Source organism: Pezoporus wallicus, unplaced genomic scaffold, assembly GCF_028554395.1.
Source record: "Pezoporus wallicus isolate ANWC-B61680 ecotype Strahan unplaced genomic scaffold, APGP_CSIRO_Pwel_v1 scaffold_7392, whole genome shotgun sequence".
Lineage (NCBI taxonomy): Eukaryota > Metazoa > Chordata > Aves > Psittaciformes > Psittacidae > Pezoporus > Pezoporus wallicus.
This window is the reverse complement of record NW_026639923.1, coordinates 2,870,224-2,889,218: the sequence shown is the minus strand read 5'-3', so window position 1 is coordinate 2,889,218 and position 18,995 is coordinate 2,870,224. Positions and strand designations below refer to the sequence as shown.

The window sequence follows — 18,995 nt, the reverse complement described above, 5'->3', positions numbered from 1 at the left end:
CTGATGCCCCTGTAACGGCTGGAGCGTGTTGGGGCGAGGAGCGGGGTGTCCCCACGGCCTCCCACCCCCTGCTTACCCTGCAGCGTTTCCTTCGCTGTCCCTGGCGCTGCCTGGCCCGCCCTGACCTCAGCGAAGCGAAGCCCGGGCCGGCCGTTGCCGGACGCTTTGCAGGTGCGGGCGGTTTCCACCCGCTGGGGTTGCTCCGTTGTTGTGTCGGCAAGGCGGCGGCAGGACCCGCGGCGGCGCTCAGCGCGTGGAGGGGAAGCTGCGCTCCAGCCCCGAGAGGGGAGCCCGTTAACGACGCGCACCAGATGTACCGGACGCTCCTGTTCCGGTACGGCCCTGCCCCGCGCGGCCTTGCGGAGCCTCCCCACGCACTCGGCCCCGCTGCTGCCCGCCATTGGCCGCCGCTTCTGCCCATCTGCGTGTGCTGCTCTCTCATTGGGTCGTGGGGCCGGGCTGGGGCGGGTACTGCCGTGAGGGGTCGGGTGAGCGTGAAAGGCTTCCAGGTTTTGGGATAGGAGCGGTGCTCCTGTCAGTGCGAAGGCGATGAGCTGCATAGCTAGGAAGAGGGTTTCCTTGTAGGCAAAAAGATGTAATGGGGCAGTGAAACTTGTCTGGAAAGGCACTGAGGCCAGGGAGTAGTCCTGGACAGTCTTGTCTGTCCTCCATCAGATGTGTGTTCAGTGTCAGCAGTTTCCCCGAGACACGTAAACATGGTGGAGGTGATCTCATCTGTGGAATTGTAACTGGGACAGGCTGTGCTTGCTCGCTTTAAACAACGCCGGCCTGTAAAACATTGCTCTGTTCTCTCGTGAGCTGTGTGTTAAGCCTGAAATCCTGACTCAGAGCTTCAAAAGTCGTGAATGCAGAGGTACTTGAGGGTGGAGGAGGGCAAGAAGTGGACGAGGAAAGATTACCATAAACCTGTCTCCTGTAGATCTTTTCTCCCTGCCTGCGATCCACGGAGTGGGTGGGAAACTGCGCTTCCTGCCTGACCAGCACCAGTGAGCGAGTCTCCCTCCTGGACTGGTGCTGTCACTGTACAGGCTGCCGGGTTGAACTCTTCTCCAGGGCTGGATGCAGGATTGAAGGTGGGGGTCTCACGAGAGCAGAGTAGAGGGAGAGAATGGTTTCCTTCTACCTGATGCTCCCGCTGCTGGGGATGCAGTCCAGCACTTGGGAGATTTCTGGGCTGCAAGTGCACACTGCCGGCTTGTGCTGGAGCAAGAGAAGGAATGCATTCAAGGGCTTTGCTGTTCTGCAGCCATAACCAGGTAAGTCGTAACTGGTTTTGTGTGTGTGGTTTGGGCCAGGCTGGGGTGTTATTCCAAGATTGTGAGGGGTGAATGGTGAATTCTCAGTGGTAGATGTTTGGGATGATTGCTTTGTGATCTTTTAGTTTATCTTTGGTTCAGTCTTTCTGCACAAAGAAGGATTATGCCAAACTGGAACATAAAGCAGAAGTGTTTGTCAGCATCCAAACATTAATCATAACCACATTTGGTTTCCTTTCTTGGAGGCTCAGCTTTTGGCTGTGGAGTCATGTCAGTATTGCTGGCTGATAGATGCAGGATTGACTGGATGTATGAGAAGTGGCTCAAGTTCAAAGTCGCTCTTTTTTTTTTAAGGAGGCTTTTGGAGGCTCTTAAGGGAGCTTAAAGACACAGTAGCACTGGGACGTAAATGTCACATCTTAAAGATGCATTAGAAGCAGCAGCTCATCCTATTTCTATTAAGTATTTGTGCATCTTATTGCTTCCAGAAAACTTGGCTAATTTGTTCAGCTTAATGGATGCAAATTATCCCAAAAGAGTGGTTTTCATATCCAGAGCGCTAAAATGGTCTAGCCGGGGATCAGGAGAACTTGGACACCCAAAACTACAGCAGTTAATAGCAATTACCTTGTGGAAAGGTAAGAAAAGTCAACCTGGCTGTTCTGTGTTTTGTTTTGAAAGTGTGATATTGTAAAAGATCTGCTTTGGAAATCATCTATGGAAGCTGAGATGGGAATGACTGATTGAGTTCTGCTGTTACCTGATTTTAGCAGTCACATCAGCATAATGTCAGAGGCATTCGATCGGCTGCTGCGTTGCCAGTTAAAAACTTGGTTTATTGATGGAATTTGGTGTTGAAGCAGTCAAGGTCAGCTCCAGGGGAAACTAAACAGAGGTTTCCCTAGCTGGTGATTTCAAAATCTTTCTGTTGGGATTAATCAGTTGAAACAGGTCAGCCTTAACCATAGTTTTCAATTTCTGTAGGTATCTATCCCACAAACCTATTTTGCTGCCATTTAAAGCAAGTGTTGTCTGATGGTACCAACATCCCTCATCTTGACATTCGCTGCATTCCCACTTTTATTACCGGGGAATCATTGCTTGCTTTCTAGTCCCTGTTTTTTATGTTCTCAAATGAGCTTTTACTTGTTAAAGTGTGGCAGCACTTGTTACGTATTCTCCCTAAAGCTGTAATACCTTTCAAAGGCTCCAGAGAAAGTTTTACCAGTGTTGGTTGGGTGGTTTTAGAATTGGATGGCACTCTGGAAAATTGTAACCATGGGAGTCACTTTGCAGTTGGCTCTTCTGCTGGGGTGTGTATTCAGTGTGGGGTTTGTGACAGGAATAAATTAACCCATAGAAAATATTACAGGCTGATGTGAAATGAAGGGGAGTCCCTTGCTGCTTAGTGGATGGTGTTCAAAGGTAGTAGAGTAAAATGATTTGACTCTATATAAAACGTTTCTCAGATTTCTTCTGTGTTAGGCTTTGGTGCACAGCACAGCCCATGCTTTGCTTTCAAAGCAAAAGTCATTGCAAAGAGATCTCTGAAAGCCTGGCCACATGGGGTTTTTAGTTTTCAAGCTTAGTTTTTTTGGGTGCTGCATGACTCAGTTCCTATGGAAGCACTGTAGGACAGTTGTGATGAGAGCTTGGCTCATATTACAGTAATGTTCCCGAGAACTTGGAAATTGCAGAAAACAACATCATAAAGAAAGTTGTGCTCAGAAATACACTGAGCTTCCTGCAGTACTGAGAAGGGATCTCCAGCCCCAGCAGACATACAGCTGAAATGCTGAGCACTCCGTATTTCTGGTAACAGTAGCTGCTTTACTTCAGTACTTCCAAACACAGGCTGAACAGTGCAAGGGCTCTTACACTGGATTCATGTAATTTTATGTCGTTGCATTACTTTATTTTCACCTTTTACGGTATGATTGAAACAGTCAACATGGACTTTTCACATCTACACATGTATACTCCTCCCCAATGTCTGCCAGAGAACACTGGCTATACATATGCACTCAGGTGAGAATTCTTCTTGTAGAGGAGCTGCATGTTCATGAACTGAAATGGGGAGCAATACAGAAAATGCTTTATCAAGGGTATTGTTGCGGCATTGCTTGTTGCCTGCTGTGAATGTTTGTGTTTTCAATTGCTTGTACCAGGCACCTAACTCTTGGTTTGTGCATTTGCTGTTTCCTTTCCCAGGAGAACGGTCAAAATGCATTCCAAATAGTGGAACTGAGAGTTCTTTCCAACTGGGGAAATGAAGAGTATATGTGCCTTTACGGATTCTGAGAGCATGGGAATGTTGCCCAGTGATCTCCTGCACTACATCTGTTTTCATATATAAGGCTACACAGTGAAGATCAAAATTCTCTTGTTTATTAGCAATTAGGTAGCAAGCAGAGGAATATTTAGAATAAAACATAAAAACCCCAGATTTTGTGCAATGTATTTTTTAAATGCTTTTCAATGTGGCTGTTCTTTGCTGCTTCTAAACTGTGACAAGATGCTGTCAAGATGTTTAAATAGTTTTAATGGAAGTTTTGGAAGTTCATGTACTCTTTGGACAAGAAATAAAGCTAATTTGCTGTACTTTTGGTCACTGGATGCCGAGGTCATGAGGTGTTTTATACCTCTGTGCCTGGCAAAATCTTGGACCAGATTCTCCTGGGAGGCATGCTAAGGCACATGAAAAACAACAAGGTGCTTGGTGACAGCCAGCATGGCTTCACTAAGGGGAAATCCTGCCTGACCAATTTGGTGGCCTTCTATGATGGGGCTACGGAACTGATGGACAGGGGTAGAGCAGTTGATGTCATCTACCTGGACTTGTGTAAAGCGTTCGACACTGTCCCACACGACATCCTTGTCTCTAAATTGGAGAGACATCAGTTTGATGGATGGACCACTCGGTGGATAAAGAACTGGCTGGATGGCCACACACAAAGAGTTGTGGTCAATGGCTCAATGTCCGTCTGGACACCAGTAACGAGTGGTGTCCCTCAGGGATCGGTGTTGGGACCGGTCTTGTTCAACATCTTTGTCGCTGACATGGACAGTGGGATTGAGTGTGCCCTCAGCAAGTTTGCCGATGACACCAAGCTGTGTGGTTCGGTTGATAGGCTGGAGGGAAGGAATGCCATCCAGAGGGACCTTGACACGCTTGTGAGGTGGGCTGATGCCAACCTCATGAAGTTTAACCATGCCAAGTGCAAGGTCCTACACCTGGGTCGGAGCAATCCCAGGCACAGCTACAGGTTGGGCAGAGAAGAGATTCAGAGCAGCCCTGCAGAGAAGGACTTGGGGGTGCTGGTTGATGAGAAAATGAACATGAGCCGGCTTCAGTGTGCGCTCGCAGCCCAGAAAGCCAACCGTATCCTGGGCTGCATCAAAAGGAGCGTGACCAGCAGGTCGAAGGAGGTGATCCTGCCCCTCTACTCTGCTCTCATGAGACCTCACCTGGAGTATTGTGTGCAGTTCTGGTGTCCTCAGCATAAAAAGGACATGGAACTGTTGGAACAAGTCCAGAGGAGGCCACGAGGATGATCAGGGACTGGAGCACCTCCTGTATGAAGATAGAATGAGCAAGTTGGGGCTGTTCAGCCTGGAGAAGAGAAGGCTGCGTGGAAACCTCATAGCAGCCTTCCAGTGTCTGAAGGGGGCCTATAGGGATGCTGGAGAGGGATTCTTCATTAGGGAATGTAGTGATAGGACAAGGGGTAAGGGGTTAACTTAAACAGGAAGGTTAGATTGGATATACAGAAGAAGTTCTTTACTGTAAGGGTGGTGAGGCACTGGAATGGGTTGCCCAGGGAGCTTGTGAATGCTCCATCCCCAGGTTGGACAGAGCCTTGGGTGGCATGGTTTAGTGTGAGGTGTCCCTGCCCATGGCAGGGAGGCTGGAACTGGATGATCTTAAGGTCCTTTCCAACCCTAACTATTCTGTGATTCTGTGAAATACGGACTCACTCCTCTAAACAAGATAACAAGGTTTTATTGAGGGACAAAGTCAATAAAGCAAAAGCAACAGCTCTGGGAGCATGACCGTAGCCAGAGGCGCAAGTGATTAGCGTTTGTTACAGGTTTATATACTTTCACTATTACATTAGTTACATGCATATTCATAATTCCCCCATATAGGCAGGGAATATTATAACTAACTCACAGAACTTATTATCATAAGTCCCCTCCTCTTGGCATCTGAGCACTGCTCTCCAGTGATTGTGGACAGGGGTCTTGAGGATGAAGTAAGCAGTCTTCCTCTAGTGAGTAGGGGTCTTCAAGGTGAAGTAAGCCATCTTCCTCACAGTGTACTTTTCACCTTGGGCACAGCTGGACCCCCCAGCAATCAACCAACCAGCTGTATCTGTAATTCTTCTGATAACTAGTAATGATTTAAAACAGTGTGACCTTCCTGCAAAATTTATTGCAGGATGGGCACACAAGGAGTATCCCAAGCTAGCAGATGTTTGGGAGGCTCTGTCTCTAAACTAACTGATAAGTAGAAGGCTGGTGTGAAATAATTCATTCATGTAAATCCTGTTATCTCACCACAGACTTACAACACAAACCTTGTTCTTTAAAGATACCTTAGCAGACCAGTGTGAAACAATTAACTCATGTTTAGTGGGGCCACTACATTCCACGGACTTACAACGTAAGCATTGTTCTCTTTCTAGAGCCTAAATTAAGCTAAAAAGTGCTTTAACTCTTATGTTTTTTTCAGGCACTAGCTTTTCTTATATCAAGCCCCCCCCCCCTTTCTTTTACCTTTACAAATTCTTTTGCTATGTGACTCGATTTTGCTGGGGAGTTCTGGCCCTTTTTAACTTGTTGTCTAATCTTGTGTCTTTAGCGAGCTTTGTTTCTGTTACTGTAAACTGGTACAGTTATATCCACATAACGACACCTATGATTAGCGGAAGCCAATACATTTACGTCGGGAGCGGGTCGCGGCCCTTCCCACGTTACTTCCCCTCCCCTCCCGCCGCTCTGCCTCGGGCCCCGCCGCCGCTGTGGGGGCCGCTGCTCCCCTGGGTTTGAAGGTGAACTCTGCTGACGCTGCCGGGCCTAACCCCGACCCGTTCGCAGCCCTTGCTCCCGGCCGCCGCCTCCCAGAGCGCAGCGTCCCGTTGGCGTGCAGAGGGCGGGTTGTGCCCTGCTACCTAGAGGGTACACGGGCAGAACGGACGCTCGCCACCGTCCCGATGCGGTTCTTGGCGACCCCACAGCCTGAGTCAGGCTCCCCCCCCTCCCGGCTCGGCAGGACGTGCGCCGGGTGCCAAATTGTAGTTGATGTATTTGTGTACTTCGCAATGAGTAAGTATAGCAGGCCTGGGTATTTATTCAGAGCCCTTTCTCTCACCGAAACTTAAAATGCAGCTCCTTGATTCCAGGGGCTAAGATTAAGGTATTTCTTCTAGGGGTTTCCTTGGTTGGGCCCAGGCTCTGCTGGGGGAGATGAAGTCGGAAAGCTGCCTGCCGGGTCTTGTTAGCTCACCCAAACCCTCATCTAAGTTAGAATGGGAACAGGCTGGTGGGTATCTACAGAAAAAGAGCAGCCAGTTGTGTGGGGAAGAGTCCTTGGTGCACAGTCTGACTTTTGCTGGCAGTGTGCAGCGGAGAGCCTGCACTACCCTCTGTGACAAGCACCATTAAATTAAAGCAGTTGTGTTCTGCCATAGCCGCCTGATGAGATCAGTGAGGGCACCATCTAGGCCTTAAGACTTAATTTGTATTTGTGAATATATCTAACTTGAAGACAGAGCCTGGCCTATTTTACAGTAAAGGTTATGTGATGGGATGGCAGCAAGGATTGCAGATTACACTTGGTGTGTCACTTCTCATCCAGGCTTCTGCATGTATTCACTTCCATACTTTGTTTAAGCCTCCGCAAATTATTTTGGAATCCAAGATCCCACCTTTTCTATTTTTGATGGAAGCAAAAGGAGGTGCTCCTTTAAATGAAAAGGTGATGTTTTGCATAGCTAGGAAGAGGGTTTCCTTGTAGGCAAAAAGATGTAATGGGGCAGTGAAACTTGTCTGGAAAGGCACTGAGGCCAGGGAGTAGTCCTGGACAGTCTTGTCTGTCCTCCATCAGATGTGTGTTCAGTGTCAGCAGTTTCCCCGAGACACGTAAACATGGTGGAGGTGATCTCATCTGTGGAATTGTAACTGGGACAGGCTGTGCTTGCTCGCTTTAAACAACGCCGGCCTGTAAAACATTGCTCTGTTCTCTCGTGAGCTGTGTGTTAAGCCTGAAATCCTGACTCAGAGCTTCAAGAGTCGTGAATGCAGAGGTACTTGAGGGTGGAGGAGGGCAAGAAGTGGACGAGGAAAGATTACCATAAACCTGTCTCCTGTAGATCTTTTCTCCCTGCCTGCGATCCACGGAGTGGGTGGGAAACTGCGCTTCCTGCCTGACCAGCACCAGTGAGCGAGTCTCCGTCCTGGACTCGTGCTGTCACTGTACAGGCTGCCGGGTTGAACTGTTCTTGTGATTTGGTGATTGAGTCAAACTTCCAAGTTTATCATCCCTGTTACATTGGTTTCTGTTTTCCTGATGGTTGTAGGTATATTTTGTGGTATGAATAATCTCTTACAGTATTTCTCTTGTTCTAAATGCCATTTAGGTCAATGTCATGGATATTTATTTCCATTAAAAACACCTTCAAAAATAAAAGTTCTTTAAAAAAGCCCCCACAAAACAAAAAACCTGCAAAATGCCAAACCTCCCAACTTTAAAAAACGGGGTTTGTATTGTAAAGCTGTTGTCGGCATCTTTTAGTATCTGATGTGATAATTACCAAATTAGAGCTCCCAAATAGCATTGCAAAACCACTGGAAGTAGAATTTGTGGAAGTGGACCAACACTGATATTTGGACCCAAACACCTGGAAGTGAACCCAGATGTGAAGCCAACTATAAACCTGTTGGATCTGCTGATCCGTTTGACCAACATGCAGTGCATTTACTGTGGTGATTGCAAATCTGAATTGTTGAGGATAGTCTTTCCAAAAATCCACCATTGTGCCATCCATTACTATAGTTCTGCTGAGTGTTAAGGACAAAAGGGGTGTGGGGTTTTGGAAGACGATGAGGAGGACTGGAGGACTGCCTCCTCTCTTGCTTGTTCATGGAATCACAAAATGGTTTGAGTTGGAAGGGACCTTAAAGCTCATGTAGTTCAACCCCCTGCCACGGGCAGGGACACCTTCCACTAGACCCAGCTTGCTCCAAGCCTTGTCCGACCTGGCCTTGAGCACTGCCAGGGATGGGGCAGCCACAGCTTCTCTGGGCAACCTGTGCCAGGGTCTCACCACCTTCACAGGGAAGAATTTTTTTCCAAACACCCAGTTTAAAGCTGCCCTTTCTCAACTTAAAGCCATTCCCCCTTGTCTGATTGCTTTATGCCCATGTAGAAAGTCCCTCTCCAGGTTTCTTGTCCCCCCCCTTTAGGTACTGGAAACTGCTCTAAGGTTTTCCCCTGAGCAAGGTTTTCAGGCTGAACAAGCCCAGCTCTCTCAGCCTGCCTTCAGAGCAGAGGTGCTCCAGCCCATGGAGCATCTTTGTGATCCTCTTCTGGACTTGCTCCAACAGCTCCATGTCCTTCTTACGTTGTTGTCCCCAGAGCTGGATGCAGGAGTGCAGGGTGGGGGGATTCTCATGAGAGCAGAATAGAGGGGGAGAATTCCTTCCCTCGACCTGCTGGCCATGCTGCTTGGGGATGCAGCCCAGGACAGGGTTGGTTTCTGGGCTGCAAGAGCACATGGCCAGCTCATGTTGAGCTTCTCAGCCACTGTCTGATCTGATTTTGCCAGTAGGACCTGTCGTGTGATGGGAATCTCACACGCAGCACATGAGTGTTTGGGATCCACTGCTCATTTTCCTTGCACGTTCCCACTGCTCCCTGCTTCACTCCCAGAGCCACCAACCCCTCTCTCTTAGCCTTGGGAATGCTTTTATGTTGGATCTGCAGTACCAGGGACCTTGCTGCTGCAGGAGTGCAAGGCTGCTCTGACTGCTGGGAGCAGAAAGGGGTGGAACAGGCACAGCACAACCAAGTGTCACAGGGAACAAAAGGAAAATTGCAGATACTAAAGCAGTCTGGTAGAACTGATGTCTTTCCTTTTTTGCTATGAGCAAATTGGATGTTGTTATTAACTACTCATAAAACAGACTATTTGAGAAACAGTGAAGAGAAATGGAAATTGGAAACTGTCTGCTGCCACATTTAAACTGCTTTTGATAAAGGCTCTGTCAGGGTGGTCTGAGTTCAGTGCATTGGCATTGTTTTGCTCAGGTGAACTCCTGGGATCATTTCCTTTTCTTTGTTTCAGCCCAAGTCAGGTTTGAAGCTGACAGTTTTCATTCTTACACTCTTTGCTTGTGTTCTGTCAAGTCTGGAGGAGAATTGTAGCTTCCACTTACAGTTACATCATTACTAAAACTAACCTGAGTCTTTATTGGCTTTAATTTTTCGTGACCTTGAACCCTTTAACTGCAAATAATACTAAGCATACACAACTTCTTTAGTGACAGTTTTTATCAAGGCTTTGGTATTGTTTTCAGGTATATGTCACAAGGAAAACATGCAGAAGCAAGAGAACTAATGTATTCAGGGGCTTTGCTGTTCTTCAGCCATAACCAGGTAAGTCATAACTGGTTTTGTGTGTGTGGTTTGGGGCAGGTGGGGGTGTTATTCCAAGATTGTGAGGGGTGAATGGTGAATTCTCAGTGGTAGATGTTTGGGATGATTGCTTTGTAATCTTTTAGTTTTATCTTTGGTTGAGTCTTTGTGCACAAAGAAGGATTATGCCAAACTGGAACATAAAGCATATGAAGTGTGTGTGCATCCAAACAGTAATCGTAACTGCATTTGTTTTGCTTTCCTGCAAGCTTCTCCTTTGATGACATCAAGTCACTATAATTTTGTTACAGGGCAAGGTTGAGACTTGCTACTGTGCCTTAGCTTTAGATGTTGATAAAAGTGTTAAATCTGATCGTGACAAAATTCTAGTTTTCTTCTATGTACCGGTATGTTCATCACTACTCCTGTGTGTCTGTTTTGTAGCAAAACAGCGCTGCTGATCTGTCCATGCTGGTTTTAGAGTCTTTGGAGAAATCGGATGCAAAAGTAGCAGATGACCTTTTAGGTGAGGTGATCTTTGTGCTCAGTTTGATGATGTTTAGATGTGCTTTCACTTCACAGTGACTGTCGTTAACAGTCTTGAAACCCCAAATCCTTGTTGTATGCCCTGCCGCATGGCTAAGGGTTACCTTTATCAAGGGGGGAGAACTCTGTTAGGGAATAATGGATTCCCAGTACCTTTGTGGACATGTTCAGAACAAATGTTACTGTCTCGTGGCATTGTTCTTTCATTAACGCAGCAGTACCGTATTGTCTGCACAGCCACTCGTGTCACCAGGGCTTTGGTGGATGGTGATTTCCCACCCTAGCAGTGTAGTAGTGTGCACATTATTTGTGACTCAGCTGCTCACAAGGGCGTTTTTCTTCTTTAACTGTGGGATTTGGTAAGCAGCAATTCAGGGAGGCTTTCTTAAGGGCTGGCTGGCCAGATGACTGCTGCAGCATAGGCGAGCTACTCCTGTTGATGGAGACAGCAGACAGAGGCCATTCTTTGTTTACTTAGATCAGCCCTGACATTTTGTATCTATCCCATCCATGTCTTCTGGTAGTGCTTTTCCAAACTACAGCTCTCACAGCTTCCCTGTGAATGGCAAGCAGTCCCATAACCTGGAGTGTTTTCTACTCCTTGGAACTGCAGGGTCCTCAGGGATATCCTGAAGGACCATGGTCCATCATCCTGAAGGTCCCACATGAAGAGAAGCTGTCCCCAGCTGACTTGTCAATTGACAGTCATGTCAGTATTGCTGGCTGATTGCAGGATTGACTGAATGTATGAGAAGTGGCTAAGGTTCATAGTCTCTCTTTTTAAGGTGGCTTTTGGAGGCTCTTAAGGGAGCTTAAAGACACAGTAGCACTGGAACTTAAATGTTGTGTCTTAAAGATGCATTAGAGGCAGTAGTTCATCCTATTTCTATTAATAGTAAATATTTGTGAACATTATTGTTTCCAGAAAACCTGGCTAAGTTGTTCAGCTTAATGGATCCAAATTCTCCTGAAAGAGTGGCTTTTGTGTCCAGAGCACTGAAATGGTCTAGTGGGGGATCAGGAAAACTTGGACACCCAAAACTGCACCAGTTACTAGCAATTACCCTGTGGAAAGGTAAGAAAAATCAACTGGCTGTTCTGTGTTTTGTTTTGAAAATATTGCAAGTGTGATACTCTTAAGAGATCTACTTTGGAAATCATCTAAGGAAGCTGAGATGGGAATGACTGATTGAGTTCTGCTGTTACCTGATTTTTGCAGTAAATTTAGCTTAATGTTGCTAACAGAAAAAATCTAGGGCTCTAGCTCTATGTTAGTGCAAAACCAAAACCACAACTGCTGTAATGCTCTCTGTAAAAAGAAGGCTGATCCTTTAGACATTGAGGTAGTTGAGTTATTTGGAGGAAGATTGCTGGGGAGCAAAGCTGTTTTGTTGTGGGTTTTTTTAATATTTGTTTTGTTTTTAAATCCTGGGTAAACATGAAAAAGATTGAAATATATCACCTACCGTCCAAACCAGTCTTTGGATCTGCAATTAAGTACTTTTTGCGATGTTGAGCATCAGGCTTATTTCATGTTGTCTTTGAGCTATGTGGGATTTTATTACTTGGGATGTAAAATAAACCAAAATGCACTAAATAATTATTGTAATTGTGGATGATAGCCAGTTTTAAAAGTCTTGCATAACAGAGGTGAGTGAGAACAGTTGAATAAATGCCATCTTTTTCTGTGGCTTCTTGTGAATTAATAACTGCAGGATGATTGTTTATATTTTTTAGTAGCTATGAAGTGATTATAGCAGTTTAATATAACGATCCTGACTCAGTGGTCAACATTCCAGCTCATTGCCTTTTTGTGTGCCATAGGCAATTCCACAACTGCTCTCATGGGACGTTTAGCTTTATGGCTGCTACCAGCCACAAGGGGAGGATTTTCCTCAGAGCATTTAAGTTAGAGGCTGAGATATGATTAGGGTAAGAAATAGTTGCACTCTGAAAGCAAAACTCCCCCTTTTGCAGCCATATGCTCAACTGTTCTTTTGAAGAGCAAAATGTGTATGTTTTTCTTAGCCTGTAGGTTTTGAGAGTCCATCAGAAAAGGCTCAGATTTTAAACCAAAGCTTTTAAATCCCCAAAATTAGCAGCTATCCAGTTTTGTCATTGTGGTGATTTTTTTATGGTGCTTTGCTTCAAGTGAAGTTCTGACAACTCATTGCCATTTCGTACACCCTTTTTTTCCTGTGTAATTGCTGTTCTATTCAGAATATGAAAGCAATTTTAATTTTAATAGCAAGAGTAGACTAAACTAGAAATAGGAAATGCCTTCATTCTGTGCACTTAGAAGGACACCGAAGATGCTGTTTGAATTCTTGGTGCACATAGTTTAATATGGAGCTTCTTGACTCTTTTCCTCAGCACTGATAATAGCACATGAAGTGTCAACATGCAGTGAGATAAAATATGACTGCAAGCTGATTGTCTCAGTGGTGGCTGTGTTTTGGGTTGGCATTGAATAAACTGTATTTAGTAACATTTGTTCAACAGTATTTAGAATAACATTTATTATCTCCATAAATTGTCTGTTAACTTATAAAGTAAAAAGCCCACTCTCTCTTTTGCAAGTCTTGTTTATATACCATGTGCGTAACTCTTGTCCTTTTACCAGCCATAGTGTACAGATTTGTTTTTATGTCCAGGTATGATGAACTGGTTTCTGAAAAGCATTTTTCTTTTTCCTTTTGTAGAGCAAAACTACAGTGAATCTCGGTATCACTTCTTGCACTCCACAGATGGTGAAGGATGTGCAAATATGCTAGTAGAATACTCCTCATCCAGGGGATATCGCAGTGAGGTCGACATGTTTGTAGCACAGGCAGTACTACAGTAGGTGTTAAACTTCTTACTAACTGTTTTTCAGAGATGAGACTGTGTTTGAGGCCAGTCTAATTTACTCATAACTGTAGGCTAACCCTTTCAAAAGAAGCTGTAAAACTGGCCAGAGCTTCTGAAACTCATTTTGTGTGATAACTACAGGAGAATCATCTCAAAACTGATATGGTGAATTTGTCAGACTGGGGAGAGGGGAAAAAAAACCGGAAACAACTCTAACTCAAACCCAAACAAAAACGTATTAAGGTCGAAACCTGAAATCATATTAATTACCTGAAGAATTAATGTAATGTGTTTGACCCTGAAAGCACAATTCTTAGCTTTGTTAACAACACTTTATATCTAATTAGGGCTTACCTCGATGTTCTTACTAAAACTGGACCTAAGTAGGCTCTATATTTACCCTTTGTGTAGTACTTGTTCTCAGTCTCATTGTCCTAAAAGATAATTTCTCTTGGATCACCCTAGTCTGTGGCTTGTATTTATTTTAGGCAATTATTTTGTAGGAGGTAGGAATTCAAGTTATGATGTGCCTTTGCAGAGCTCATGTACAGTTAAGGTTAACAAAGCCAGTTTTACTGTGTTGAATCAGCTGATGGCTTTCTCAGTCAGGAAAAGCAGCTCATGGAGGAGTCTGAGGAGGAGGTGAAGACAGGACTGTGCAGCAGGGAATCAGGAGGAGAGTAGGTGTTGGGGGAGAGGGAGGAGGTGAGAGCATGTCTGTCTCTCTTTTGGCAGCAGTGAGCTGTCATGTCAGATTTGTCCCGTTTTCCATAGCTGGCTGATAAAGACTGCAGCAATTTTGAGAGGTAGAAGATCCTTTATGGAAATCCAGTGTATGCAGGACTCTTACACAATTTTATGAGTCTTTGTTCTGGAGTGGGGGAAATTGTGGGGAGAAGTTACAAGTAAGAAATTATTTTTTCAGTATTTATACAGCACTGTTACTGCATCCTTTACTGGCCTGTATCTCAACCACTGTACTAAATCCTCTTACATAGCAGTTTAATGAAAATAATTGCAGTTCCCTGCTCAGCAGTAAGGCAGAAGAGCCCAATGCCCTTGCACGTGTGAGGGTACAGAATTGGAGTCCAGTCTGAGAGCAGAAATGAGACTGCTCGTGGGATCTTTCCCAGTGCTTGCAGACAGTGTGTCCCAGATAAAGCCTCTTGTTAGGCCTATGGGACTTGCAGAGATTGCCAGTTAAGTGAACTTGACCTGAACAAAGGTTTGGGAACAAAGTTTGGGAAATTGATCTATTCACTGGTGACAAATGGCTTGGGAACTCAAAGTGTAGCTTTATTGTGAGACTTTGTGTGTCAAACTTACTAGCGGTCTTGATGCCATGGTATTTTGAGCTAGTGCTAGTAGAATGGCAAGAGTAATTGGACACTGGCAGATACATACTGAAAGGAGATGTTTTCGGGAGGAGATGGGGCCAGGAGGGAGGTCTTTAATCGGGTTTTACCTCAGCACAGTAAACTCTGGACTAGTAAATGTGGTATCATATTTAATTTGAATTACACAGTGGCTAGTTTTTCCACATTTTTATTTAATTGATGCCCTCTTTTAGTAACTGCCTTGTATGCAACCTGCTTAGATCTTGTTTAAAGTAATTCTGTTAATCAGTTCTGCCTCCGAACCTGCTTATTCCACAATGTATTCTAGTAGTGATTTCCCCCTTCCTCGGTTGATAGCCAAGCCATTGCCAAAGATGTGTGTCTCTACCAGTTAGTTTTTGCCATCGGTTTCAGCCTGAGATGGTTTCTGTGCACAAATGAAATGGAGCTTGTTGAGCATTTGGCTCTGCCTTTTAACTTGCTGTGTTCTGTTTCCTTTTGCAGATTTCTCTGCTTAAAAAATAAGACCAGCGCATCAGTTGTTTTTACGACATACACACAGAAACATCCTTCAATAGAAAAGGGTCCTCCCTTTGTTCAGCCACTGCTAAACTTCATCTGGTTTCTGTTACTGGCAGTTGATGGGTACAGTCTGATTTTTCTCATGTTGCTCTTGGTTTCCTTTCAAGTTGTTACTGAGATTACATATTTTGTTGTTTCATTTCTAGAGGAAAACTAACAGTATTTACAGTATTATGTGAACAGTATCAACCTTCACTGAAGAGAGATCCCATGTATAATGAGGTGAGTTACTTATAGCTGTAAAGAAGGTCTCGCCTCGGACTTAGTTAAGTAACAGCTGTTTGTGTCTTGTAGGTAGGATTCAGTGATCTAGCTTGTGTGGCGTGACTGCTGCCCATAGTATTTTAAGCTGTAAACAAAGTAGCTGACATTGTTCTTCATCTTGTGTCGTTTCAGTACCTAGATAGAATAGGACAGCTTTTCTTCGGTGTTCCACCCAAGCAGACATCATCCTACGGAGGGTTACTAGGTAAGGTTATACTGACAGTTGTTTATGGATACCACCAGGCTTTTCTTTATCTTTGAGAAGGAGAGAAGCATGTAAAAGACTCTCATGTTTAATTTTTGACATTATGGTACAAATTCCAAATGCAGAGGAAAATCTCATTTGTGTTAAAGCTTAATTTCCTCAGACTTAAGTCTCATTTTTCTTAAGTTGAATCTGGGACTTTGGTAGAGATCTAACCAGTGCTGATGTGAAAAGAATGTTCTCAGAGTAGAAGTTCTGAAATTTATACTGCCCTTTCTACAAGAAATGAACAGGAAATGAGGGCTGAATTTCTCTTGATCTTGAATAAAATATGAGCAAATTGAACTGGATTACTTCTGTAAAATCAAACGTTTTTCCTTGAGAACTAAGCTTCTCTGTTTGTAAACTGACTTGAGGCTTTACCTGTAAATGCCAGTTCACTGATACCCAAAGTTTGATGAAAAACATCATCATAGATCCCATAAGTAAATAGTGGCGTTTCAGCAATTCAAGCATTTTTAAATTTGATAAAACAGGGAGAACTCATAAATGTCTCCGACTTTCAAACAAGTTCTTTATAGCGTAATGCAGACCATTGCTGCTTTCTGAGAGTTTTACTACTGGAGGTGTGACTTCCCTCATTTGGTTGTATTTCTTTTTCCTCCTGTCGGGGTGTAGCTATAGTAAGTAAGTATGAGAATTCGGTGTTCTTTTCCAGTGTACTCTTAGAGAAGGATCAGTATCAAAATACAGCTTCCCAAATCAATAAATTCTTAATGGAAACCAGTGTAGGAATACTAATGTCTTGCTGAGATGCCTTTATTTCAAAATCCCCCCTTCTTTTTCAATTTATTATTGCAGTCTGCACCCTAGCAGGACGGAAGGAAAACAGTTAAAAAGATTTTGAGATGAGAATGCAAAACTTAGCAAATTTTACTGTCCTGCATTTTATTCTAGGAAATCTTTTAAACAGTCTGATGGGAACTGGAGAAGATGATGACACAGAAGATGGTCAGGAAGATAGCAGTCCGATTGAGCTCGACTGAATGATGTTGTCATTGGGTGCCGTGTCACTCTGATGATTCGATGACTCCAAAGACAGTTTTGGAATTTGAATCCTGCAGTTGTTTCTTGGCACCTAAAAGGGCTCCTTTGGTCTTCTTTTAGAAATGGTTGCTGAAATGTTTATAATGTTTGGTCTATATTATTTATGTAAAAAAAGAAAAAAAAAGAAAACAACAAAAAGTAGCCAAGTGAACCAATTGGAGCAATTGTTAGCAGGTTTCTGGTAACAGCAGCTGGTGACTGATTAAAATATAGTCTTCTATGGTTTCTGATGCAGTATTCCCTTTTGCACAGTAATTCAATAAAGCATAAATATGGGTCTTGTATTTCATGGCCTATCCACTACCGTCTTTGTTACGAGAAAGCCTCCTTGACTTCTGTCATCTCCAAGGATGATCTCAAAAGGCAAGGTGACCAACTGAGTAATTTATGTGTGAGGCTGGTGCCAAAAGTACTGTGAGATGAGCCAAGGAGCGTAATTTGAGATGCACGACCAAGAGACATTGATACCAAGAACTCACGCCCACCGCTGTGAGTAACATGCACGCCGTTCATACTGCCTTTCATTCTGGCTGACCCCATGTGTGTATTTACCTGAAAAGCACAAGATTGAATTGCCCTTTAGTAAAAACTGATCAGCTGAATGTAGGTAATTGGCTTCCATGAGGATCTCTTTTTGCCTAGGTACAAAAATTTGGCATCTAGATGCCACCTCTGGCTCATGGCTCCTTTGGAACAGATTCTTTCTCAGCCTAAATTCACAACCATATGTAAAGGTGACAGCACTGTAGTGAATGAATTAATTGATTTGTCACGAGCAACGTATGTGTTTGAACTGCAGCTGTATGTTAAGAAAAGGGATACTGCAGAGCCTTTGGTTCTTTATGATATATTTATTTTTCTTGGGTGATTCATTCATTTAACACTTTCTGTAAGAAAAGGATAGATCAATAAATAATGGAGTAATTTCAGCCCCAGTGGTAGGCATAGCCATTCTACATCTTTTCCTCTTTAATGCAGCACAGCAGATGGCAGTGGTACCATGAACAGATGAAATGGTGGGGAAACGCTTTATTTTTTCATGATGAAAATAAAAAAAGCTTAGATTAATAAACAGCAATCATGCATGGGGGAGGGATTAATACAAATCTATTGACTGTATGAAAAAGAAAAGGCATTGAAAGGAAGACTTTGTGTTAATTGTGAAGTCTCAAATAAACACTTTATACCAGGATGGGCGATATTGCTGCTTTCTAAGCGTTTTTGAGTAGAGATGTTACTTTTCTTACTGTTTTTTTCCCCTCTACATGTAACTGTGGGTTGAGACCTTAGTGTTGCATCTTTACCTCTGTGCAGTAAAGGCATTGCTTTAGTTTTAGTTGGGTGTTGTAATGTCTAGAGCCGACGTGGATTGCTTTTTCCTGTGCTTGCTGCAAATCAGAACCCCTACTTGGGATGGTGCTATAGCCATTTAATAATGTCCTTCAACAACAGCCCCCTCCTGTGTCCTTGCAGATTCAGCTTGAGGTGAGTTCAGTGTTCATCACCTTGGCTCTGCCAGCAACACCCTGATTTGAACCTTTTGTGCACCCAGCCCAAACCACAGCACCACAGCACACTGTGCATCTGCTGCTGGGCGCGGGCTGTACCTGCAGTGTGCCCAGAGGCAGGTTCTAGGGACAAAATACAGGTGCAGTAATTACAGTGGTGTGTACAGAACATACATGTGTGTTGAAAATATGTATTAAAATATATATACACACACACATGTAAAATGTATATATACAAACATATAAACAGTCTTTTGGATATAGAATAATTTATAATTAAATAATGGCATGGCATAGAACTTATTAATAATTATTAATTATGTACACACACAATCTTTACAGCTAGCTAGAAACTCAACTAGCCCAGCCTGTCCCCTCCCTGCTCCTGACAGGCCTGGGGTTTTAAGTAACTGTCAGACTGTGACTTTTAATACAAATTAAATATATATGTATAGTTACGCATACACAAATGCAGGTGGATATATGTATGTTTATATGCAATATATTTCTCTTTATAATTAAGTCATATATTTTATACCTATTTGAAAAGCATACACATGTATATAATATATAAACACTTCCTGCAGTTATAAACATGTCTATACACATACAGATGTATGTATAAAATACATTTAGCTTATACGTTCGTAAATCACGTCTAATGATGGCTACGTATATACA

General features: G+C 43.7%; 1 protein-coding gene across 1 annotated transcript; it reads left to right on the top strand.

Moving 5' to 3' along the window:
- Window positions 1-224: 224 nt before the first annotated feature.
- GET4 (guided entry of tail-anchored proteins factor 4) lies at window positions 225-17,998 on the top strand. The gene is made up of 9 exons (XM_057416898.1): window positions 225-334; window positions 9,858-9,936; window positions 10,360-10,441; window positions 11,387-11,536; window positions 13,164-13,302; window positions 15,153-15,293; window positions 15,377-15,452; window positions 15,627-15,699; window positions 16,657-17,998. The coding sequence occupies exons 1-9, from the start codon at window positions 312-314 to the stop codon at window positions 16,743-16,745; spliced, it is 852 nt and encodes a 283-aa protein (XP_057272881.1). The 5' UTR covers window positions 225-311; the 3' UTR covers window positions 16,746-17,998.
- The last annotated feature ends 997 nt before the right edge of the window (window positions 17,999-18,995 follow it).

Excerpts from the sequence above, each read along its gene's own strand:
- GET4 (XM_057416898.1), top strand. The coding sequence starts at position 312 with ATGTACCGGACGCTCCTGTTCCG. Across the intron at positions 13,303-15,152 it reads GTAGCACAGGCAGTACTACA|ATTTCTCTGCTTAAAAAATA; the intron begins GTAGGTGTTAAA and ends TTCCTTTTGCAG. Across the intron at positions 15,294-15,376 it reads CTGTTACTGGCAGTTGATGG|AGGAAAACTAACAGTATTTA; the intron begins GTACAGTCTGAT and ends TTTCATTTCTAG.